At 44.6% G+C, this 24,444-nt stretch overlaps 3 protein-coding genes, 1 long non-coding RNA gene and 1 pseudogene across 14 annotated transcripts in view; 3 read left to right on the top strand and 2 right to left on the bottom strand.

The window, feature by feature from the left end:
• Positions 1 to 859, bottom strand: part of LOC127560923 (uncharacterized) — a 33,124-nt gene extending 32,265 nt beyond the window's left edge. Inside the window, exons 1-2 of one of the 5 annotated variants that reach the window (XR_007953428.1) lie at positions 624 to 675; positions 199 to 234 (exon numbers count right to left, since the gene is read on the bottom strand). This is a non-coding gene — a long non-coding RNA (uncharacterized LOC127560923). Of the gene's footprint in view, positions 1 to 198; positions 235 to 599 lie in introns of all 5 variants that reach the window. The other 4 variants (XR_007953430.1, XR_007953429.1, XR_007953431.1 and 1 more) reach the window with 4 other exon arrangements.
• A 142-nt stretch (positions 860 to 1,001) lies between these two features.
• On the top strand, positions 1,002 to 2,613 carry RNASEK (ribonuclease K). Its single transcript, XM_051995897.1, has 3 exons — positions 1,002 to 1,168; positions 1,959 to 2,038; positions 2,208 to 2,613. The coding sequence occupies exons 1-3, from the start codon at positions 1,091 to 1,093 to the stop codon at positions 2,347 to 2,349; spliced, it is 300 nt and encodes a 99-aa protein (XP_051851857.1). The 5' UTR covers positions 1,002 to 1,090; the 3' UTR covers positions 2,350 to 2,613.
• Positions 2,614 to 2,799: 186 nt separating this feature from the next.
• On the top strand, positions 2,800 to 6,263 carry C4H17orf49 (chromosome 4 C17orf49 homolog). Of its 7 annotated transcripts, none has more exons than XM_051995889.1 (6): positions 2,823 to 3,095; positions 3,625 to 3,749; positions 4,404 to 4,505; positions 5,237 to 5,427; positions 5,638 to 5,742; positions 6,031 to 6,263. In XM_051995889.1, the coding sequence occupies exons 1-6, from the start codon at positions 3,075 to 3,077 to the stop codon at positions 6,093 to 6,095; spliced, it is 609 nt and encodes a 202-aa protein (XP_051851849.1). In that variant the 5' UTR covers positions 2,823 to 3,074; the 3' UTR covers positions 6,096 to 6,263. The 7 variants fall into 7 exon arrangements, with proteins under 7 accessions (XP_051851853.1, XP_051851855.1, XP_051851849.1 ...); XM_051995891.1 differs by having other exon boundaries at positions 2,824 to 3,095; positions 6,035 to 6,263; XM_051995890.1 differs by having other exon boundaries at positions 2,826 to 3,095; positions 3,655 to 3,749.
• A 4,952-nt stretch (positions 6,264 to 11,215) lies between these two features.
• BCL6B (BCL6B transcription repressor) lies at positions 11,216 to 18,518 on the top strand. The gene is given in 9 exon segments (XM_051995886.1): positions 11,216 to 12,693; positions 13,057 to 13,278; positions 14,273 to 14,635; positions 14,963 to 15,054; positions 15,269 to 15,346; positions 15,349 to 15,447; positions 15,561 to 15,691; positions 15,952 to 16,089; positions 16,514 to 18,518. Coding segments are annotated over 9 exon segments (1,422 nt in total). The 5' UTR covers positions 11,216 to 12,514; the 3' UTR covers positions 16,634 to 18,518.
• Positions 18,519 to 22,171: 3,653 nt separating this feature from the next.
• Positions 22,172 to 23,501, bottom strand: LOC127559070 (ribosome-recycling factor, mitochondrial-like; annotated as a pseudogene).
• Between the last annotated feature and the right edge of the window lie 943 nt (positions 23,502 to 24,444).

Below are 24,444 nucleotides of genomic sequence, written 5' to 3'. Positions count from 1 at the left end.
AATGTAAATACCCAAGTTCAAATTCTGATCTTGATGTCAACTCTATTATAATGAACAAAATACAATCTCTCTGAGCCTAAATGTTGGCATAAAAGGGGATCTAATCTATGGCTCTCAAAGCTCAATTGCTTTTCTGATGACTCCTTGCCTCTAGCTTGGGTCACAGAAGCACACTGATTCTTGGTGCTTGGAGCTTACCTCTGACAAATGGTCTGAAGATGATCTTCCTAGTTCCTGTTAATGAAAAAGAAGGAACAAAGGCCCTTTCCCTCAGGAAGTCTCAGTCCCTAGTTCTTCCTACATCCTTTTCCCCTTTCTCCTGATATTTTCAGAAGATCTAGTTGATAGATTTGAAAATATATATGCCCTCATCTCCATCAGACAATCAGGTTTTAATATCACACCCCACCTAAAGCCTAAAGTGGAAACAGGTCTCATTCCCCTCTCCTCATAAGATGCACCGCTAGATGACATCCCCCTTCACTACAGTTGGCCAAAGCCCTTCCCCTATATACTCTCAGTTAAGGAATAAGGGAAACTAGGCCAATACATTTAAAAAAAAAAAAGGGGGGGGGGGGGGCTTCTAACTGGGAATCCACAGTTCCACTCACAGTTCCACTCACAGTTGGCTAGAGAGCCGGCAGGGGAACCTTCAGGATCACATGATTCTGAATTTCAGTCACGTGAAGAGCCCCTCCTTCTTGTTTCGTCCTCCTGCGGAGCGTACCATATTCAGCGGGTAAAAGAATTCTATTTGTTCTCGGATCTGATAAAATATGTCTTCGTGGAAGCTGGAAATGCTGCAGATTTCATCCTAGACATTTCTTCTTTATAAAGTTTCTCTCTTCTGTTCCCTTTTCTGGCAATAGCCGCTCTACGGCGTGCTAAATCTGCTCCCTAACCCCTACTCTCTAGTCTCGCCCTCTCTACCTGGTCCACTCCTTCCGGCTCGCGCTGGGTCCTCCCTTCCTAGGGAGCTCTCACGTCCATCCTTTCCAGTTTCGCTAAGGCACCTCAGTCTTTTATTCAGTTCTCTGACACCTGCACTGCATTCCACTTACTGCACTGTCCATTCCAGCCTGGGATCACTATGGCTTCCCTTTTGTGTTGTGGGCCTAAGCTGGCCGCCTGCGGCATCGTACTCAGCGCCTGGGGAGTGATCATGTTGGTGAGAAGACCGAGGGAGGGCGCGAAGGAATTGGGAGCCTCTAGTTCTGGACGCACGAACAATTAGTAGCTTTGAGGGAATGAATGCCTAAAACCCTTTTTGGGTGGAACCTGAGCGTTTTTTAGGAGTTGGGGGAGAAAGGGATGGTGGGGAGAGAGATAAGAATTTGGGGAACTGGGGAGGAAGGCGTGAAGTCAAACAATATTAAGTCTCTGCCATAGGTCTGCCAACTGCTAAGCTCTAGGAATAAACGCAAATGACAGACCCTAATCTCAAGGAGCTCAGTCTAATGATATGAAGTTGAGATTGGGAAGAGTGAAAGGTCTGGGAAGCTTGAGGAACAAGAATTGGTTAAGGAAAACTTGATTCTGAATCTGATAAAGAAGTCTGATGTACCATTTCCTATAATTCGCTGCTGGCCTCTAGAATGGGGTAGAAAGCCTAAAGGAGGATGTCTATCTCGGATTAGTGACACTCTTCCCCCCCCCTCCTCCCCCCGAAGAGAGAAGGGCAATGTGGGGTGAAGGATGTTGCTGGATCACAAAATGGGACCTGTTATTCTTTGAGTTGAGAGAAGGGTGGAGTGGAGGGAAGGTTTGCAGAGTTTCACCCGAGCGTCATGAAGAAGTAGGCGGCCAGTACTGGTTTAGTCTGATCCTAGGTATTGCCAGATCTGAGAGCCTGATGTTATGAGAAAGGGAAGAAGGACAAGCCAAGGTTTATTCTTGAGAAGTGACTGGGAACCTAGATTTGTTTCATCTTACCAATTATTTTCATGTTATTTCCTCAGGTCCTTCTTGGAATTTTCTTCAATGTCCATTCCGCTGTCCTAATTGAGGATGTACCTTTTACTGAGAGTGATTTTGAAGAGTGAGTTGTAGGGAATGGGAGGGATTTTCCAGGGCCAGAGGAGTCGTAGGCCCCTTAAAAGCTTGGAGAATTAATAGAAAACCAAGAGGGCTGGACTTTCAAATATCCTGGGGGCAATGAGGACTTGGGAGGTCTAGCAGCTGCCTTCACCCTTACTTTCATCCTCCAGGGGTGGTCCTCAGAAAATCTATCAACTTTATGAACAAGTGAGTTACAACTGCTTCATTGCTGCTGGCCTCTACCTCCTCCTTGGAGGCTTCTCATTCTGCCAAGTCCGACTCAACAAGCGCAAAGAATACATGGTCCGTTAGAACACTTCATTCCACTCCCAAGGATTTGGGGGTCCTCCTTGCCCCATGTCTCTTATTTAAATTCCCTTCTCCCAACTTTCCCCTTCCTTCTTGTGGGTCCCTCCATTTCTGTCACTTTAGGAGCTGAGGGCTTTGCTATTTACTCCCTGGGGAGTGGGTCAGGGGCGGTGAAGAGAAGGACTTCCGTTATCCTTTTTGATCGACCCCTTTCTAGCCTCTCGGTTATTGTCTCTGCTAGAAACAATAAAACTAGTGTCCTCTGTGGCCTTGGTATGAGTTTGTACTTTTAATCCTTCCTTCTCTAGTGGCTGGGGTCGCCTTTAGGGTAGGAGGGAGGGGCGAGAAACCTCCAGCGTTCCGAGTAGCGTTCCTAGGAAAGTGGGGCGTGGAAAGAGAGCAAATCCGGAGGATGATTAGCCAGAAACGGAAGTGTCCCGGCGCCTCGCCGGAAGCCGAGTGAGCTCCGCCTACCAATCCCGGTAGTCGGGGCGAACTCCAGCGCCCGCCGTCTTCCCTTCATGCCCCGTGGACTGAGCGTTCCCTCCGACTGATGGTGCGGGGGAGGAGCGCGAGCGTGAGCGCGGCGGACTCCAGGGGCCGGTGAGAAGCAGCTTGCTGAGCAGAGGGGCGGGACTTCCGCGGCCGTTTGTTGGCTGGGCTGCTCCCGTTCTCTGCTCGCGCGGCAGCTGCTGCAGCTGCGTCCCCGGGAGCTGGCGTCCAGGGCCATGACGTCAGCTTCCACCAAGGTGCGCGCTCCTCCCCCACCCCCAGCCCGGGAGAGACCGAGAGAGCCTGGGTAGTCCTGGGGAGGGAGGCCAGGAGGACATCCTACCCACCCCCCACCCTCCACCCCCATTCCCGAGGATAACGCCTCTCTTGGGACTTGGACCATGAGGAATCTCGGGTGTTGCTTCTTCCCTTGGGAATTGACTGACTTCCTATCCCCACCCCCCAGTTTAGCGTCCCACCAATTCCTGGGTATCGATAGAGCCCGGCGTTGTAGCACCTTCTCCCAAGGGAAGGAAGAATGGGGACCCTCTGTGTAGTGTTTTCTCTGAAGTGGAAAAGGAGGTTGGTGTGCCTATTTATGCCACTTTTCACCCAATGGAGAGAATGGAAAACTCCAGGTACATTTCTCACCTGGTGGGGAGAATAGAAACCCTTATATAATGCTTTCCCTAGAGTGGAGAGTTGAATTTTCTAGTTTTACTCTCCAGTAAAGTGCCCCTCAGAGGATGAGCCTGTGTCCTAGGCTTGTGCCCCACAATCCTCTAGTGGTTGGATCCATCACCTGCCATCCTCCAGGTTGGAGAGATCTTCTCCGCTGCTGGTGCTGCCTTCACAAAGCTTGGTGAATTGACAATGCAGTTGCATCCAGTGTCGGACACCTCCCCTGCCGGGTATGTTTGAACTGGGAGGAGAAGATCTGAGCAGGATCACACTGCCTTCAACCCAGGGAGGAGGGAGGATCTGACACACGTTGCCCTCACCAAGGGAAGGGGCAGACCACTCTCTACAGTCACCATTCCCTGACCCTTGGTTCTCAGTTTAGTGCTCCTGCCCTTCACTATGGGCCTATTAGCCTCTTGGCTTACAAGTATATGATCTCCATAAACCACTGACTTGTGAGCTTGAGCACGTCTTTTAAATTTTTCTAGGCCTGTTTTTTTATTGGTAAAAGCATAAATAAGTCTTTGGACAATTGTTATAAGAATGAAGTGAGAGTTGTATAACTGCTTTGTAAGCTTTACTGTACTGTACAAAGTGAAAGTATTATTTAAGTATTCTAGGCAGGCTCTTTGAATGTCAGCGGTCAGATCATATTTATATAGGTTCTTCATACCCAGGGTTGAGGGAGGCAGATCTGGGGGGTTTATGTAGGATAATTAAAATTGTTTCTGTTAGATGCCCAGAGATACTTAGGATTTGTGGAAGGACTTTAAAGGGGTTTGGTGGTTTTGAAACTGAGAATCCAGAGCATGTGGTGTGTGTGGGGTGACTTCACCCCTCCTTCCCCTACTCCACTTCCCCATCCCCCTTTCCCCTCCTGACAGTGCCAAGTGGACAGACACCGAGATAGAGATGCTGAGGGCTGCGGTGAAACGATTTGGGGACGATCTTAATCGCATCAGCTGTGTCATCAAGGACCGGACTGTGTGAGGGAGGGTGGTTAGACAGGGAATGGGATGGGGTGGGGTGGATTGCTTATTCTCCTCTTGACCTTTCTTCCCCTTGTACTACCTCTCCTGCTGTCTGTGGTCAGGATGCCCTGGGAAGTGGATATAAGTAATATGAGAATTACTACAGTTGAAGCAGGGATTTTTGAAATATTTGGTAGGGCCTCCTAGGTTACTTCTGAAAATAGTTTGCTTAGGTTCTCCACGAGACCTTAACAAAGAGTGTAATCCTAGTCAGTTGGTTGTAAGGGGACTTCTGGGATTCTTTGTATTGGGTATTTGGAGTTGTTTCTTTAGGATGGGGTTCCCATTCAATGTATAAGTATTTTTGGTAGACCTTTATAAGACAGTATCTATACCCTTCCTTCTTGGCCTCCCCTCGACCCAACTCCAATTATGAGTCCCTCTCTGGAGTTCCCTGGCATTCCAAATAAAGAAGCATGAAGCCCCCTCCCCTGCTTTGCTCAGATATTTTACTTCTAAGCCTCCTGTCCCTTTCTCCTAAAGTTATCTATTTGGTCTACACTTAGAAAAAATGAAAAGTAATCCCTCCTCATAAAAAAAGTTAGGGATTTCTGAGCTAGAATTCCTCAGGCCACAGATTAAATCCCCCTGAGTTTCCTAATATATCATTCCCCATGTGCCCTTTTATTCACCATATCCCTTTGACACCCTTCCCCCTTTTTTCGTATCCTGTCTCTCCTCCTCAGCGCTCAAATAAAGTCTACAGTGAAACGAAAGGTATATGAAGACTCTGGCCTCCCTCTTCCAACTGAATCACCCAAGAAAGGGCCCAAGAAGGGAACATCTAGTGTCCTGGTTCCTGCCTTACCTGTATCCCCACCCACTGGGTCTAGTGTCCCTGAAACTGGGGGCCCTCCCCTGAAGAAGCAGAAGGCTGGTGAGGGCCATGGAGTGTTTTTTTGTAGAGGACTGCTAAGGAGAAAGATAAGATCCGAGGTCAAATGAATGAACTTGGAAATGAAACTAAAAGGGAGCAGTCTCTCAACCTGTAGGGGAAGAGGAGAAGCAGGGAGGAGAGGGAACTGGAATTGGGAAGGTTTGGGGAAATTGATGTTGGGGGGGAACCTAGTTGATGCCTCCCCCTCAGATGTGACGCTGAGCGCCTTGAACGACTCAGATGCCAACAGTGACCTAGTGGACATTGAGGGCCTAGGGGAGGCTCCCCCAGCCAAGAAACTCAACTTCGACCAGGGTAGGAGTCCTACCCCTTCCTATACTAGTATAGAATTGGAATTTGGGGGAGAAAGTTCTTATACCCTGGGGAGAGGGAACTCTGTTGGGTGGAGAGGTAATGGCATAATAAAAAAAAGTGGATTGGAGTCCCAGCTGCTTGAGTAGAAGCTTTGCCTCTGACTAGCTATGTGATATTCTCTATCATGAGTCATATCAGATGTTTGTATGTTTTGTGACAGGTAGACATTTCCTTGAAAGGTGGGTTTAGGGCTGTCTCTACCTCTCCTCATTTCATTTCCTGTTCCAGACAGCCTGAAACTAGACTCTGGACTTCTCATGACCTCTACTGATCCTCCTTTGCTCTCCCGATGACCCTCCTACTTCTGACCCCTGTAACCATTTTATCGTGGATCTAAGTAGAAACCTGGAAAAAGGAAAGCTGAAGGAAAATATCTGCCATACAGATCCTGTGTGAACACTTGCCCTCTGCCTACAATGGACTTTTTTTTTCTAACAAAATCAAATAAAAATTTCACTCAATTTGGTGGTTTTGTCTCTATCTCATCAGAGAACAAGGGATTATTCCTCCAGCATAGACGAAAGGGTTGTCTTCTCCCCATAGCTGCTCTAGCCACCCTGTCTGGAGCAGCACCTTCAATACTGGCATGGCTTTCCTTCAGGTGCCAATATTTCTGTGCTGCTAAAGCCAGGGAGGCCAAGGTGATGGTGGAAGTGGGTAAGGAGAGCAGTTACAGAAAGATTTCATCAGTTGAGGTAGTACTCCCTGAATGCTTAGGATTTCTCCCAAAGTTTACGTGAGGGTATTCTTCAAAGTCTCCATAAGGTGGCCCTAGGATCTTCCCTGGTAAGATACTTCTATGTATTTATGGGGTTTATCCATTTTGTTTGTCATCCGTCCTCCAGGGTGTCCAAAGGTGTCCTGCTCCAGGTCCAAGCTGTGGTGGTGGCAGTGATGCCTTCCTTACCCTCACTCTAACACCACAGTGTGGTTTGGACTTGGCCACAACACTGAACAAACCACAGTGTGCTGCTGGGGCGGAGGCAGGATGGGATTTGGGAGTAGTGTGCTGTGAGAAACAAAAGGGTAGTAGAGACACAAGTACATTGAAGGAAAAACTGAGAACATAAAGCCAATTGGTGGAAAAACGAACCTGGCTTGTTGGAAGGAGTTTTGGGGATGCAGTGGCAATGGGAGGGAAGGAGGCAAGAATGCAGATTAGGTAGACAAAGAATTCTCAGAGAATCTGGCAAAAAAAAAAAAAAAAAATAGAACCCAGCCCAAGATTTTCTTAGGATCTGTTTGTATATGTGCACAACTGGAATGGTGGGAGAGTAACTGATGAAGAACCTCACCTTAGCCCCTGCCCTAAACAAGTGTACCCACATACATCTATCCTCCAAAGACAAACAAATACAAAGATATCCCAAATAAGGCTAACAAGTGGTGAAAGCCAGTTCTAGACGTGGACGGGGCTGGCTCTTGAGTTGGAGGTGGAAGCCAGAACACTGTATGGGACCCTGACCTGGCACAAAATGAGAGGAAGGAAGAGCAAGAGTTGTAGAGGGGTAGGGAAAATGAGTAGGCAAAAGCCTAGAGAGAAGTTACTTTTTGGCATTTCTACCTACCTCCACCCTGCTCCTTAATTCCAGTATGGGTCCTATTTGGGACCCACGTGCCTTTTTCTATATACTGGCTCTCATATCCCATCAATCAGGCCCAAATCCCCAAGGGGAAGCCACGTTGAACATACAAACATTCCCCCCTTTCCTCACCCATGCTCCTCCCCAACCTCCAGGCCCTTCCTCCTGACACGTCTTCTGTCCTCCCACATCCTCCCATCTTGTCTGAGACACTAGAGGTAATGGGGGTGCAATTAAAAAAAAATCTACATGTGAATCTGTAACAAACATAAATCCAAAGTTAAGAGCAAAAATTATTCTAATAAAAATTAAAAGTACCTTCTAGATATATTAAAAAATATATATATATGTACACACGATCAAAAACCCCTTTAAATTTCCAAAAAAAAAGAAAAGAAAAAGTCCCAGAAACCAAAAAGAACAAAGATGGTGTAAACAGTTTTTTAGGTTTAGGAGGAATCCGGACACCCCCTCCTAAACCTCTCCACCTTCAACACTCCAGACTTCTTGTTATCACCTACATTACCCCTCAAATGTAAGAACCCCTAAAAAAATCTTAATTTTAATCTTTAGGAGAATTATTTTAAAATTAGAGATGGAAGCCAATGATAGAGATGAGGAGGTGTAAAAATTCTTTGGTCTCCAATTTTAGCTTTGAGGTGATGTGTGCATGAATTTCAAGGCTCAAGAAGTAACTTCAACCTGTCACCTTATCTTCAAAGTCCATACCCCAATTCCCACCATTCCCCCCAACTTCCCTTTATTTTGCCCCCAAACAGGGAATACTTCCCTGACCTCTCCCCACTTACCTCAGCTATTCCCCCCTGGTTCCTGGTCCCCCCCTCATTTCTGAAGGGAGCCGATTTGGAAGCATATTCCTCAAGTTAGGGGCCCAGGAGAGAGGAGACACCCCAAGTCGTATCTTCGGCCTTCTCTTTTCTCCTGGCTGACTTAAGGAATGGGAAGTGCCTTAAGATGGGAGGAACCCCCCCAGGAGGGCTTAGGAGTGGGGTTTCCTCACTCAAAGTTAGAATTGGGGACACCCTCCCCCCCTCCCAATCCATCCGTCTCCAACTTGGGTGGGAGAGGCAACAGAAATGCCCAAGTCAGATTACACCAACACTACATTCCTCACCCACCCTATAGGGGTCCAAAGCCCCCCAAAAAATCCCTAAAAAATTGAGGGTCAAGAAAGGACTACCCTTGACCAGCTCCCCAAATCTTAGACACTCAGGTCCCCCCGTTTCTCCAGGAAAATTCTTCCTTTTGCTTGCCTCCCGCCCGCCCTGCTCTGTCCTGATGCCAATTTTGGAAGTCACTCTCTCCCTCCTCCTCCCGGGTGCCCCAGCCCGCCCCTCTCCCCTTCCAAGGCTGAGATGCCCGACACCTGGGGATGTGGTCAAGAGTCCTTCCCAAGGACCTGGGGAACATGGGGCCCAGTCCATTCCCCCTACTTCCTAGGAAGCTGAGAAGCCCGGTTCTTTCTCCCCTCCCCTCCCCCCAACCCCGGCTGGGTCTCTGTGGTAGTTTAAAGAAGCTTGGAGGACTGGAATCTGCCATTGCAGTTGTACAGCCAGGTTTTTTTTTTTTTTTGGTTGTTGCTGTTGCTGTTGTTGGGGTTTTTTGTTTTGTTTTGCTTTTGATATAAGGTTTTGTTTTTTGTTTTTTTTTGGGGGGGAGGGATATGCGGTACGGGGGAAGGAGAGGCAGAAAGAATGCCTGGGTCCCTTAATCCCCCACCACCAGATCTTGTTCTCTTTGGGAACCTATCGGTCAATCTAACTCTTTCCAATTTCCTGTATGCTTCTGGCAATCCCCAAGGATTACCAACTTTATGGGAAGGTGGTGGTGGTGGTGAGAGCTCTTGTTCAGGCATCGAATTTCAAATCCCCACTCTTTGGCTTCTAAATCTCACAGCTACAGTGGCTCTTTGTTAATAGGATCTAGCAACAATTTGAGTCCTTCAGACACATGTATTCCATAATTAACTGAAAAATCTCTAAGTCAGCACCCCCCAAATTTGACAAGAGCTCTCAAACCTATACTCTCAGTCCCTGAAATCCTCCCCCATAAAGTACTCCTGAAATTAAACCCTAAAAACTGATCGCTGAATTCCTCAAATCCTCTCAGTCTCAAACTGTAAATAGAAACCCAGTTAACTGCTTCACACCCAAACTGCATTCCTAATGTTGAATTCTCAACATTTCCAATCCTGGGCCTTAAACTCTTATTCCTTGAACCCATCAACATCTGAAAATATTTGTTAACAGTTTCCAAACTTACTGCTTTTCCTTAAATCAAAGAGAATAAGTCTCCAGTCTAGGCTTGTGTTCCTCCTTGAAAAGTTCCAAATCTTTCTCAAACCCAAGGGACTCCTTAAAACCTGTTTCTGCTTCCAATCAGTCATAGTTAATCTCCAAATAATCTCATAACCCCTGTTTTGTTTTCCTACAGAATTAGAGGACAATCACTCTTTTCCACCAAGAATAGAGAGGGAAGTTGGAAAGAATCATCTTCTCTCCTTGACCCCCTGAAATACTCTATGATCCTTTACTATGTCTTACCTACTTTCCAGTATGATTACAAATTATAAATTAATGATGCTTACTTAAGATCCTTAAGGGATTGAATTGCAGATAATTAGCATGACTAATGATTAAGAGAATTCTACACAAATCCAAAAACCTAGAAACCTTTTCTGACCATCTTGTCCAGACTATTGGGTCTACTCTCTTCCTCATGACCTCTTAGCCAGAAGCTTTCCACATCTCTGAATTTTATTAAGCTCTACTAAGTATTGGCTGAGGCTTAAGCCATGGGCATACAAAGAAGGAAGAAAACAGTCGATTCTAGCTCTCAAGAAGTTCAAAACCTTAAGGAGAGACTATATGTAACTATGTACAAACACAAGATAAGGACAGGATGGAGAGGGGAAAATCAATAGACACGTTCTCTCCCCCACCTCCCTTCTTTAAACTCCAATTCCCATCTCTGGAGCTTTTCATACTCCAAATACAACGGGAGATGGAAGGGTGAAGTTGTGGGAATATAAATTACAGTTGGGGAGTGAGGAAAAAACTGAACCAGGTTTAGGTTTAATCCTTTCCAAGACATCCGTTAAGGTTCAGTCGCCTCCAGAATGTCTGGGACAACGCAATGCTGCCATCTTGTGGATAAAATAATACATTATGGAACAGTCTCCTCAATGAACCAAAGACAAACCTGTACCTTGGTCTGGGCAAGCTAGAAACCTGGGTCCTGTAGAAGGAGCGAGGGATGGGGAAGCAGGAGATCCCTAGTTAGAGGGGCATCTGTTTAGTTCTAGATTCAAAGTCAGGAGAGACCTTCGTTCATATCTCGCCTCTATTAGAGGCTGTGCAACCCTGGGCAAATTTGTTAACCTCTCTTGAGTCTCAATTGCTTCACTTGTATAAGATTTGTTATTAGCTAAAGCTTATATCTATATTATTAGCTAATATCTTAATTCGAAATTGTTAATATGGAATAAGATAACGTATAGAATATCAATCATACACACACACACACACACACACACACACACACACACACAAATCGTAGTGCTTGAAGAGTGGAGTCTGGCAGAAGGGGAAAAGTCTATAGCTTCGAGTTGGTGAGATGCCATGTCCCCTCCGTTTCTCTCCAGACTTCCGCCCTGGCTTGGGGGGTTTCCCCACCCTCTCTAGCGGAAGCAGCTGGACTGTCCGTCCTGTCCCAGTACAATGGCAGGAAATGGACTAGAAATCACATCCGCCCCTCCCTTCACTCCCTCTCCCTATCAGGTCTCCTCTCCCCGACTCTCTCCCCGGTTCCCCCTCGAGGCCCGGCCATGAACATTTTCTATAGCTACGTGGCAGCTACATAAAGTATAGGGTTGAGGCTAGCCTTCTTGGTAGGGATTCTTAGACGTTAGGGACAAAAACTTTCTGTTCTCAATAACTTTTCTTTCCACCTCTTGAACTGGGATGTTTGACTCCAGCTGGGAATTTTCTTTTCCCTGCCAGGATTCTTTTAGTCGGCTATACCCCATTTCCCTCTCGCTGTTTGCCTACGCAAGTTGCTAATTGACCCCCAAAGGCCTCCCCCAGTTCTCCTAAATACCCTAAAACTTTTCTCTGTCTTTCAAAGAGACACTGCAATACCTCAGAGTTCTCTAACCCTAAATTCCGGTTCACATTAACCTTTAACGTTATTCCTCTTGGACCAGCAGATCACACTTTTCCCATGCCACTACCTCAGTTTCCAGGGTCCCACCCCCAGTCTCCCCCATCTAGGCAGGCAGGAAGGATACCGACCCAAATACTTCCCCTCCTCCCTCCTCCCGCCCCCAACATCCCGCCGGGATAAAGAGTCAGGACTGGGAGAGATACCCCGCCCCATCCCAGCAAGAGCAGAAACCGCAGCCCCTGCCGGACGGGGGTGAAAGACAGAGGGGAATACGCACTCCAGGGATCCTGAGAAGTGTAGGGGCAAGTAGGGCTAGAAAAAGAGGGACCCGGGGAGTTAGACATAATGTGAAGGAGGGAGTAAGACTAGCAGAACTCAGGGTCCGGAAAAGGGCGGAGGGGGGGAGGCGAAGATCTCAGGAGTCTCTGACGTCTCTGGATAGATTTGGGCAAAGAGCAGGATTTGGGGAAATATAGTAGGAGTCGAGGAGAAGAGAGGAACAAGATGCCAAGTTTAGATCAAATTCCAAGTCTAGGTTTTGGGAATGTCATTAACTAACACCACTTTGCTAGTTCCTGTTAAGTGAAGAATATCATTAATAATTGGATGCGTCTAGAGTTTTCCAAAAGCGGTTTTTTTGAATTTTCCCCTGCATGGGATAGGGAATTGGGATTCTGGTGAATGGTGCACCAGATCTTGGAAAGAGCCGCACTTTGGCAGATGGGAGGTGGGGAAGAAGGACTAAGTCCGAAGGCAATGGGCATTGCAGAAGCTTCAGGAAACTTATATCTTGAGAAAAGGTTGGGGAGGAGAGGGAGGCCGTTCCAGGGGAACAAGAAATGCCCAGACTAGGAATCTGCCTATTCAAAATCAAAATCAAAAAAGGAACAAAGACCCTAGTTTTTTGACTCCCACGTCTCATCCATTTTCAGGCCACCTTCATCATGAACTCGGCCGCCGCAGCAGTGGGGAGTCTAGGCTACGTCCGAGAATTCACTCGCCATGCAACAGATGTGCTCTGGAACCTGAACGAATTGCGCCTTCGAGGGGTCCTCACCGATGTCACGTTGCTAGTGGGAGGTCGGGCCCTCCGGGCTCACAAGGCTGTCTTGATCGCCTGCAGGTTCGAGAGGGCGGCTCTGTGGAGAGGTGGGGAGGAATGTGCTCTTCGATCAGGGGCGGGACCTGACTGAAAGTAGGGAAAGGGCGAACTAGACTGATGTGGGATTTGGAGAAAATTTACCTGGATTGAAGAAATGAGGCCATTGGAAAAATTAGGTTTACTTGGGAGGAGCAAAATATTCACTAAAAGCAGAGCCCACGGGTCCAATGTGTGGATCTCAGAGTTTATGTAGCAGAGGATTATTTTTGTTTTGGCTTTCTGGAACTGAACTGCCTGCCGCATCAAATACCTGCATTCTCGATTGTGAGATTGTTTTGGCCTAAGGAAGCAATAAAACTCACCTCCCCTTTGTCTGGCCCGCAGTGGCTTCTTCTATTCGATTTTCCGTGGCCGGGCAGGAGTGGGAATGGACCTTCTTTCCTTACCTGGGGGTCCTGAAGCTGGTGGCTTTGCCCCCCTTTTGGATTTTATGTACACTTCACGTCTACTCCTTTCACCTGCTAATGCCTCCGCCGTCCTGGCAGCAGCTACATACCTACAGATGGACCATGTAGTAGAGGCCTGTCACCGATTCATCCAGGCAAGGTGAGGGGGAGGCAGTTTGGAGGGAGGAAGCTTGGAAGGAGAGATGACAGTTGAGTAAGATTGGGTTCCCACAATGGAGCTATCAGAGGAGTTGAGAAAAGGATGTTCATTTCAGGTTGGGGAATATTTAAGAAGATTGTAGGTTTGGAGGTAGTGAAAAAATTAGAGGTTCCAACACCTTGGAAATAAATCAATTTACCTCCCTGAGCCTCAATTTTCTTTTCTATTAAAAAAAAAAAATTGACCTGATGGCAGGGGCCTAGTAGTTTTGCTTACCATAGAAGAATCTAAATTAGTTTCCTCTTACTTAAGTGGACTGACTTGGAGGATTGGATTAAGTTTGGTCAAAATTGTCTGGCTCTCTCACTTCCTAGTAGTATAACTTAGGGTGATGATTCAACAAATATTTATTATACATCTGCTAAAGTGACAGGTACCGTGGTATGTGTTGTTAATTTGAAAAACAAAAATGACAGTCTCTGCCCTCAAAGAGTATATTATTATCTTCCATGTGGGAGACAACACGTACATGCAGAAAATTTAGAGAAATTGGGAGGAAGGTAATATCAGGAAAGGAATCTGTAGAAGGTGGTACTTGAGCTGAGCTTGAAGGAAACTAGAGATTCCAAGAGATAAGGAAAAGAAGTATATTATAAGCAGTGTACAGCCAGTACTCCAGGAATAATAGCACAAAGATCAGAGATGGAATATTGTGTGTGAAGAAGGCCAGTTTGGCTGGAGAGTAGAGAGTGGAAAGGGAGGCTAGAAAGCTAGGTTACAGCCAGATTGTGGAAGACTTTAAATGCCAGAGGAGATTGTATGTGATCCTAGAGAGCCACTAGAAGTCATTCAGCAGGGGAGTGTCAAAGTCAGTCCTTGCTTTAGCAACATTGCTTGATTTTATCTCATTTGTAAATTGAAGGAATTGAAGCAGAGAATTTTTAAGGCCACCTCCATCTCCAAACTCTATAACCTCAACTCTTCTATCTCACAGCTATGAGCCCATAGGTATCTCCCTGCAACCACTTGATGCAGAATCACAGGCACCTCTTATGTCAGCAGCCCCTCCAGAAGGTAGCCCTCACCGCTTTGAGGGTCACCCGGACCCCCCAACAGAGTCCCACAGCTGTTTCCATGGTCCTCCTATCCCAGACAGCCCACCTAGTCTTGGTCCCTCAGCCTGCAACTGGAAGAAATACAAGTTCATCATTCTCAACTCCAGGATGGCCCAAGCAGGGACCCCGGCTGGCAAGGCGGACGCTATTGCCGAACCAACTGGTTCCGTAAAGCCTGCCAGTGGCGAAGAGGCCGGTAGCAGCAGTGGGGAGGAGGGTTCCTGTTCCGGGACTGGGAGCAGGTTCGAGGGCATTGGGAACTCGGAAGGTTGGGGGAGGCATGCCAGGTGATACCTAAAGAGTGTGGTCTCAGGGAGTTGGGACCCAGTGGTATTTGGAGGGGCGTGGTCCTAGGAGATGCGGAGAGAAGGTGTCTACCGAGCACTTGAGGCTTTGTCTTTAGTAAGTAGCGAAATAGTTCAATCACTAATCTAGATTCTAAATGGGAACTACGGGCATACCTCTAGTCTAGATCAACTCTAGATCCAATACAGCTTCTCGTTTGGGAGTGGGAGGGTAGTTTTTTTTTCCCTCAGAAGAGCTTTTGCTCTCCCTTCCCCCATCCCTAGGCTCTCCCCGGCGCTTGATCCCCCTTTGCTGCTCATGCTTCCCAGCCAGAGAAAACTCGGATTGCCTTCTGAAGCGTCCTGTCCCCGACCAGGTGAGAATTCTCTCCCTTGCTCCGGGATCCCAATAATAAGCAATTCAAAGAGACAAGTTTCTTTCGAAACAACCATAGGACTAGAGTGAGGCGTTTTCTACCGGCTGTCACAGAGAAGGAGTTAGGCTCAGGAATAGAAATCAATCACTACCCGGTAGAGAATACAATTCTAGAGAGTATCCTAAAAACGGTTACTATTGCATTCCCTTCCCAGGGAATAATTTCTTCAACTACCAACACTGTGAGGGAAGGCCTGGCTGCCCGGTAGAAGTGGAGTCGCGAGCACTGACCCCCTCAGCCTGGGGAACGAAGACAAGCCCTACAAGTGTCAGCTCTGCCGGTGTGCTTTCCGCTACAAAGGCAACTTAGCCAGTCATCGTACGGTGCACACAGGTACACAGAAAAAGAGGAGAGATCAAGGGGATGGGAAGGAGAGCCCCGGACCAGCCCGCTCTAGTAGAACCCAAAGGTCAGAGCTCGAGTTCCTTCTTTCCTCCTCTTCTTAGGGGAGAAGCCTTATCACTGCGCTGTTTGCGGGGCGCGTTTTAACCGACCTGCCAATCTCAAAACGCACAGCCGCATCCATTCTGGAGAGAAGCCTTACAAATGCGAAACCTGTGGCTCTCGCTTCGTGCAGGTACCGGGGTTGCGGAGAGGAAGCTCGGGAGAGTTCTAAGTAAGAATTCTAAAATGATCCAAGATTTGAGTCCTGGGATGGGCAGATTATATACTTAGCCGGCTCGCTTTAAGTAGGCGCATTCAAAGGTCCCAAATCGACTAAAGCTTGGTTCAATATGTGGAGGGAACGAATGGCTAAGAGAATGGGAGAGGATGAAAGGTGGTGAGTGAGTTGAAAATATGGCTGATCCCCAATGCTATCCATCCTTCCGGGCGCAGGTGGCACACCTTCGTGCACACGTGCTGATTCACACTGGGGAGAAGCCTTACCCCTGTCCTACCTGTGGAACTCGCTTTCGTCACCTTCAGACACTGAAGAGCCACGTGCGCATTCATACTGGGGAGAAACCGTATCACGTGAGTATTAGGGATTGGATAGGGCCAATCCCTCTAAGAGAAAATCTGCCCATCAGTGTCTTTAGGGAATGATGGGTGAGTCGAGAGCAGAGGAGAGGACAAGTAGGTTGGAGAATTCTGGAAGTGAGTTATGGGAGCACATAACAAATGGTTGTTGGGCGGAGAGTGAGGATCAAGATTGGGGAACAAGAACAGACTTTTTTGGTCCCACTTGAGAGGGGAGTAGGGAGGGTGAATAGAAAGTAACTTGCCATTCAGGATCTAGTTAGGGAGTAGAACTGATGATCGGGGAGCAGCACTTTTAGGAAAATTTATTTATTCTAGAGTTTAAAAGTGAAAATGGTAGGTTTGGTTACAGACTGTGACAGTATTTGCTTCTTCTGTGGCACGTTGCCAATTGTGACTCTCCGCTTTTATCCATCAGTGCGAGCCATGCAACCTGCATTTCCGCCACAAGAGTCAACTTCGCTTGCATCTTCGACAGAAACATGGTGCCGCCACCAACACCAAAGTCCATTACCATGTTTTGAGGGCCCCTTGTTGAGGGCCAGGCTTGTGGCTCAGCTTACCCTTACCCTTACCCTTTTTTGGTTCTAATGTTGATCTCAGTGCAGTTTTTCACTTTGGGGAGAGCAGGGGTAGCAGATCTTCTAGGTCTGTTTCTATTTTGCTGGCCAAAATCTCTTCCCTTTGGGATTTTTTGCCTAGTTCCCTAAGAAGAATTAGATTGCCTGGCAGGGAACAGAACTCAACTCCTAGCACCTAATTTCAGTTCTTCTATAAATATAATTTATTGGAGTTACTGGGTGAAGTTGATGATTTTTTTCTCACAAGGAACCATATTCCGCATTTCCTCATTCCTCCCCCACACCCATTAGGGAATTATGTGGCTAGAAGTGATCCACAGTAAAGTGAGGTTATAGCTCTGCTGGCAGAGCCAAGCCTGGGGACCCATTTGTACCTGAGCTTGAATATTTCATATAATTATTATTATTATAGGCATTTTACGTAAAGAAACTTTTAAAAAAATTTTTACAAGAGGTAAGAACCTCTATTCTACAGCATTTTCAGAATCTTATGGGGGTAATGAAGCCAAGCCATGCCATTCTGGAAAGTAATTCTTAAATCAATGCTTTTCTCTGTGCCTGTTGAACAGAACAATCCCTTCAGTGATCTAGATGTAGAGAAAATAAATCTTTCACCGTGGCTCTGTAAGAAGTTTTGGGGTTCTGCATTACTCCAAAGTGGGGGCTGGTAACCTCCAGAAATTTCGTTAGTTCATACCTAGTCACCTAGAAAAGGAGGACTGGATCCTTCATGGTGAATATAAAATTATATGTTTTATCACTGTAGAGTTGGGTCTGGGACCTAACCTGATATTTTTCAAATTAGCTCTGGTTGTGCAAAAATTGGGAAATTACATGTTGGCTCTAGAAAGGAATCTAGAATTCCTTGCTACCCTAGAATTCAGCCTGCTTATCTGTTAGGCTGCTGGAACTCTCTATATTGTCTCTATATTATCATTTGGAATGACAAAGACTGAGGTCCTTGAGGCTGAGGTGATGATACCTTCTGTTTGGGTCTATATTTGTTTCCTTAGTGTTTTCTCTTGCAGAGAAGAAAATGATCATTTATTTTTCCTTGATGCTGGACATTGCCTCATTAGTCTCCTACTGTAACTAGAAAACTTTAGCTCAAGAAATCTTGGGTACTATGTAATACTGTCTTGTTGTTGTTGTTGTTGTTGTTGTTTTTAAACTTAGAAACTGTTCTGGAATATCAGTTTTGTTTGTTTTGAACCGCAAAAGGTATCACAACCTAAGGCTATAAAAAGGTGTGGGAAGAAGAAAGAGTTTAAGTTTCATGGAATAGAACATGGACTGGACATTTAAGGGAATGTTGTAATTGCTGAGTTGAATTTAAGGGCTTCCAAAAGGATGGTCTGTCAAGAACAGCCTCTGACTATTGGACAGAAAAGTAGACTTCTATGTATTTGGGCCCAGGATTAAAAAAGACATTTCCAAATGATGTTGGTTTCACAAGCTGGGATCAAGTGAACCTTGTACTTTGATCTGCTAGTTGAACAAAGGGTTGGAAATAAAATCAATTCCTTTCAAGATGAAGAAGTCTTATTACAGTTACACATCTTTACATCAAAGCTGTGCAAATGCATAGACTGGTATTTCTCTACAAATTATTTTTGGTAATGTGAGAGAGGTATACTCATTGTAGTTAGGCAACTGAATATGGTGGGGGTTTAAATTTGGTGGCCCTTGCCCAAGTGAAAATAGAAAGAGGAGAAAAATGAGAGACCAGAGGTGATATTTAAAGGGAGAATGAAAGGAAAGTGAATGAGAGATGGAACTATGAGTGGATGGATCTAAAATGGCATACTGTATAAGACTTGGAATAAAGAAATATTAATATCATTTGTTGTTGATTTCTTGGTTATATCTGGAATGGGGAGCTGTACTTAGGTGAATTTTGACTTATACTCTCCAGACTAACAACACTAGCCCCTTTCAATTATACTCTCTACAACTTCAGATTCATTGCTTGTGATATCATAAAGCTCCAGAGCCACCTGCATCCTGTCCCATATGAGGTGACTTCCTATATGAGTTGAGGGACTGAGGAGGAAATCAGAAAGCTCTGTCAAGGGGCAGCAGCACTTCTTTCCTGAAATATTATTAAACATCCTGATCTTTCTCATACTCTGAATTCTTGTTCTATTCTCAGTACCCAGTTATCCCTTCACAACATGTCATTTCAGGACACATATCTATGTGTGTTAAAGAAGGAAAAGGGAATATATTGTATAATCAGCAGTTTTATTTTATTAAGAGCCTGCTGTGTCAATTCAGGCCTAATATGAAGTCAGTGTAATAACACCCAAGGAAATCAATGTATTTTTAAGAAAGTCTGTTCTAGAATAAAAAAGATAGTAATCCTGTTGGACTCCATCTGGTCAGACAACATCCGGGATATTATGTTCAGTTCTGGGCACCACATTAGGAAGGAGGTTGGTCATTTGGAGAAAATCCAAAGGAGGGCAACCAGGATAGTTAAGGTTTTAAAGTTCATGCTATGTAAGAAGGAACTGGAGATGATCAACTTGGAGAAGATAGTTCTTCCAATACTCAAACTCAGCTAACTTATTTGCCATCACTTTTTTAGGTGCATATGGCAAAGCATATATTAATGCCAGTTCTTTAATGTTATTTCCATTAATGAAATGATAACAGTTTCTGATGTTGAAATATTTGATAGCACCAAAGACTTTGGTGGCAAAAAAATTTTTTTTTTCCTGGGGCTTTATGGCTGTGGCACCTTCAGGAAGCAAATCCATAGCGCTCCTTTCTCTATCTGAAGACACTGAGCTGAAAGCATTGCTATTCCAGGGCTTTGGGGATCAGGGTCTTTTCATTCATTAGCTTGGAGATATGAAACCTTGATATAGGTGTGAAGAAAATTATTATGATTTTCATAATTATCAATATGATGTATATATAATGAATATACATCTAGATTTTTCAGAGCTACCATTTTCTCAGCAGACTCTGACTTGGGATTCAGTCTTACATTTCACCTTGAAATGATCAATCAATTCTTGACAACTCTCCTGTGTATGTTAAGTGAAGTAAACTGAAGATTGTAGAAAACAATCTTGGGGATTTGAAACACTCAAGAACTGTTTCCATAGAATTGGAAAATACCCATATTGTCCTGTACTTGTGGGCTTATCATGGGAAAACTACTCAGGCTCTGAAAATGATTGTCATATAATCTACCTTCCACATCCTTTCCCAGTTATGATTTGTGTATAAACTCTCTCTCTCTCTCCTGCAACAGCGGGAGGTTTCCCGCTCAGAAGAGCTTCCAGTTTGCAAACTGTATTTCTCACTCTGAAAGTAATTAATTAAAATGTTAGTTGATCTCTTAAAAACCTGTTTCTAGGCCTGTTTTGTTTTTTCTAGCTATTCACACAATTTAGAGACCAATAAAGTAAATTCTGTTAACACAGGGGAACAAAAACAAAAAATAATTACAAGTACATAAAAAAGATCATAAAAAGACTATTCAATTTACTCCTCTGGAAGATCAGGCAAGGCTTCATGAAAGAGGTGACCTTTGGTTTGAACTTGAAAGAATTAATTCAAAAATTGGAGGAAGTGGGTGGGGGAATTCCAAAGCATAGGGATTTGAATGAACAAATGCATATTATCAGGAAATCTCAGAATGTGTGGACCAGATGGCAAATAGGGAAGTCTGGCTGGAGTGATTATTTACAGTTTATTTTGTATCTGTTTTGTTTTGTACATAATTTGCATCTAGTCTTCCTTATTAGACTGTGAGCTACTTTTTCCTTTCTATGAATCCTCAGCACTCAACCCAGTGCCTGACACATAGTAAGTGCTTAATAAATGTTTATTGATTGACTCTAGAATGGTGGAAATTAGTATGAAATGAAGTCTTTGTTGACCATCCTCCCCTGCTTCTCTAATTCTCTCTCTCTTTTTGTTTTCATTCATTTCATTTTATTTAGACTTTATTGTTCAACGAACTCCCACTACAGGCAAAATACAGAGGCATTTAATATTGAGGTCTGGATTCAGAACATGAATTACAGGTAAAGTTCCCCAACAGTGAACGTGGAGTTCCACCCCAGGAACGATTAATGGCATGATATGTACCCACTTTCTCATTCAAAAGGAAGAAAATAAGTCCACATTAAATATTCTTTGAGGTAGTATTAAGCAGAAAATCAAGATATTCATAATTTACTAATATTCCTACTCCCTCAGGAACATGAAATGAAGGAAACAGCCTAGAGGTATATTTTACAACTACAAGTATTTACTTAGTGGAGGCTTGTTAGGGTCTTTTTACAAATGGGTCCCGCCAGGCTAGGGACTGCCCCATGAGCAGGATCCTGGTCATATTGAGATAGCTTCTTAATGGGAGACGGCTCCCTCTCTGATTGGCTGTGTGTGTGACCTCACGGACCCTTTTTAAGCCCACCGCAGCAGGAGGTCGCTCTCTTTATCCTGGGATAGCTGAGCCAAGTGGAGGGATAGCCAAGAGAGGTAAAGAGCTCGATAGTGAACACATGGTTCTCTCACAGACCTGGTGTTCACTTGGGAGTTAACAGGTCAGGGCAATATGTGAGCAAGTATAATAAAGACTTTAAGTTTGACCATGACTGTTCTTGAGTACCCTATCAGTTATTAAACTATGGTTTACTGTGATGACTGTGTATTTTAAAATCAGCCAGAGTCAGGAATTCAGGTTAAGGGAAAATCTTCAATCTTTATTCTTTGGGGAGGTGAAGGGGGATCGTGATAGCAATGTGAGCAGCTGCGACAGGAACCAGCCAGCAGTCTCTTTTCGCTTCTCTCTCCGCCCCTCTCCCTCCACCCACCAAAATCATCATTTCCTATACAACACATCAGGACTTGCACAAAGAGTGGGCAGGGGCCATTCTTTCTCCAAGCTTATATATTAATAGAGTATGGTCCAATTACTATTTAGCCTCATGTGCTTGGGACCTCAGTGCATCAACTCAAGCTTCAGCCCATTACAGTTTATGAAATCATAAATCATAGCCAGAGATTTCTGAAGGCCTCAGAAGAGGCGAGTCGGGTTAAAGTTAGTTGACACTGCAAAGGTCAGTGGCGAGAGGATTCTCTGACAGGTTGGGAATTAGGAGAGACTGGCAATGAAAAGTACAGGGTAACGCTAGGGCATTCACAAATGAAGTGATTGCTCAGGGTTAAGTAAATTACTGTACTTTTCAGAGACTGCCCCTGCTGATAATCCTAGCATGAAACCAGTTCACAAGGTCAGCTAAGAGTTATAATGGTCCGGTCCTATATAAGTTGATGCTGTTGCAGGAGACAGAATATAATCTTTTGGCTTGAATAAAACATTTAAAAGGACACCTCCTAAAAGTAAAGCGAGAAGCACAGGAGAGAAGAATTTAGTCAACTGCAATGCTCCAAAGCTTTGGCCCTAAACTACAAACTAGGGCACTGTGACTCCTGCAGACTTCCAATAGCTGGCCTTGTAAGGAGCCTCTTTCTTATCCCAGGAGTTATTTGGTCTTCAGTGCCAAATGCTTATCCATTTCAGCTGCTGTATCATCTGCCATTTGTCCAATCTGTTTAATTGTACCTTCTATCATTTTATCCTTGGTTTTCTTCAATTTATTCATTGTATTGATTGGTGCTTTTCTCAGGGCATCTTTAGCCTTTTTTGTATTCTGTTTTGCAAGCTTGATCAGCATTTCACTGTGTTCCCTTGTAACTTTGGGAATTGGTACCTGAATTACTGTCCCATCAACTTCTGGGTTGGTTTCACTTTCATTCCATTTTCTCTTATGGTCTTGATAGCTGCAGCAATACACTCTGGGAAATTGGTCATGTTTACTAAAATTAGCTGAGGCTATTTCAAGGAAATTTGGCCAATCTGATTTAAATCAAACTTCCCATCTTCAGTTGTCACAGTTATATGATCCAGGGACCCTGGAGAAGTCCCTATATTGAGATTTTTATTGAAATTATCCTTAATCACAAACTTCATTTCCCCATCTACCTCTTCCAGATGGATTGTGTCCTCCACCAAGGATGCATTAATGATGACTCTAGGCTGGAGATGTCCTTTGTCTTTGGCTTTGGTGTTCTTGGTAGCAAAATGTCAGATAGACACAGTTGGATAGGCCCAATATTGCTAATAGTCATTCCATGTTATATATGTAATCCTCAGCCTAACTTCTGAAACAAGCTTTGTCTAAGACTGAGAGTTGCAAAATCCAGGCTGCACCCATTGAAACCATCGACCATGGTTTCTGCTGTTGGGGAAACAGACTTTGGGCTGGTCTCCTACTGTTTCTCTAATTCTCAAAAAGTACTGCACACCTCCTTCCCCTTTTCCTATCAGAACTAATATGAAGTTCTGAATCATTATACTTTTCTTTCCCCACTTCACTTTGACCACCCTTCAGTTTGGACAATCCTGTGTGGAAGACTGGTGGAGAGATTCCAAGATGCTCTCTTTGCCCTTGAGGAACCCAGAAACCAAATGGGGGAACTGCTACTAGTGTTGAGGGGTAGAAGAGGAATTGAAGCAGAGGTTAGATCTGAGGAAAGATAGGCCAGTATTATTTAGAACTCAATTGATAAGAGTCTTGAGGAAAGGGGATCTGTTGGTACAACATCTGGGTTCCTTGCTTATCTTTCTCTCCAACCTGTGAGGAATTACAGACACAAAAACAGAATTAATGAAAGGATCCTTGCCATGTAGCAGAGGGAAAAGTTCTCCTTCCTGAGGAGGAAAGAAAGAGGATGGTGAATGTGATCCTCCTTGGTGCAATCACCACTACTCTTCTCATCATTTTTGTTCCCTTATCTGATGTCCTGTTTTTGAGAACAGAAGTGATAGGGCCAGGCATCTTGGTCCAAAGATAGAATCTGTGAGTTTTGTCACCCAAGTCCACAGCTCTACTTTTCTTCCACTCAGAAAGTGAATTTTAGGAATCAAAACTGTCTTAGTCCTGATTCTTAGAGTGGAACCTGCTACCCCTACTTCCTATCAGGAAACATTCATGGTTCCCTCCCTCCTCCGTTCCTCCTCTATAGCCATTCTCTCTCTCTCTCTCTCTCTCTCTCTCTCTCTCTCTCTCTCTCTCTCTCTCACATCCTCACATCCACACATCCACACATCCACACATCCACACAAAAAGTTATTCTGGACAGGTTAGTGAATAGGAACAAGTTTATCTAAATCTGTTCCCCCTCATACTTTCCAATTTCTACTAATGGACCTACTAGTCTCTCAATAACCCTAACTAGAAACCTCAGGGTTAAGACTTAACCCTCATTCTCTATATCCAGTCAGCTGCCAACTCTGTCCATTTTACCCCCACCACATCTATGAATTTGTCTCCACTCCATTTACAGTTACCACCCAAATTCTTGTCCTTCCCAATTCTCTTGTGGACTATTGTAATAGTTTCTTAATTGGTCTTGTTTCCACTTTATCCTTACATTAGTCTATAATACAGCTAAAAATCAAAACAAAACAAAACTCTCCTAAGGCCTAAGTTTGGTCATATTATTACCCTGCTCAAACAACTTCCAGAATTTGCCTCTAGAATAAATTACAAACTCCTCAGTCCTGCATTTAAGGCACTCTGCTCTCTGGTTTCAACCTCTCTTTATGACTTTATTTTGCAATAGTTTCTCCCATCCCCTATCTTTATTCTCTATTGCTTTATGGAACTTTATTATTATTTTTTTTTACATAGCTGAAACAACATTTATGATGCTTCATTCTAATTAAAAAAAAAAAAAAAGA

Source organism: Antechinus flavipes, chromosome 4 (assembly GCF_016432865.1).
Source record: "Antechinus flavipes isolate AdamAnt ecotype Samford, QLD, Australia chromosome 4, AdamAnt_v2, whole genome shotgun sequence".
Taxonomy (NCBI): domain Eukaryota; kingdom Metazoa; phylum Chordata; class Mammalia; order Dasyuromorphia; family Dasyuridae; genus Antechinus; species Antechinus flavipes.
The sequence above is the reverse complement of the archived record's forward strand: the minus strand, read 5'-3'. Positions and strand labels throughout refer to the sequence as shown.

Coding starts and splice junctions, on each gene's coding strand:
- RNASEK (XM_051995897.1), top strand. CDS start 1,091: ATGGCTTCCCTTTTGTGTTGTGGGCCTAAGCTGGCCGCCTGCGGCATC. Junction 1,169..1,958: donor CCTGGGGAGTGATCATGTTG/GTGAGAAGACCG, acceptor TTATTTCCTCAG/GTCCTTCTTGGAATTTTCTT. Junction 2,039..2,207: donor ACTGAGAGTGATTTTGAAGA/GTGAGTTGTAGG, acceptor TTCATCCTCCAG/GGGTGGTCCTCAGAAAATCT.
- C4H17orf49 (XM_051995889.1), top strand. CDS start 3,075: ATGACGTCAGCTTCCACCAAG. Junction 3,096..3,624: donor TGACGTCAGCTTCCACCAAG/GTGCGCGCTCCT, acceptor ACAATCCTCTAG/TGGTTGGATCCATCACCTGC. Junction 5,743..6,030: donor GAAACTCAACTTCGACCAGG/GTAGGAGTCCTA, acceptor TTCCTGTTCCAG/ACAGCCTGAAACTAGACTCT.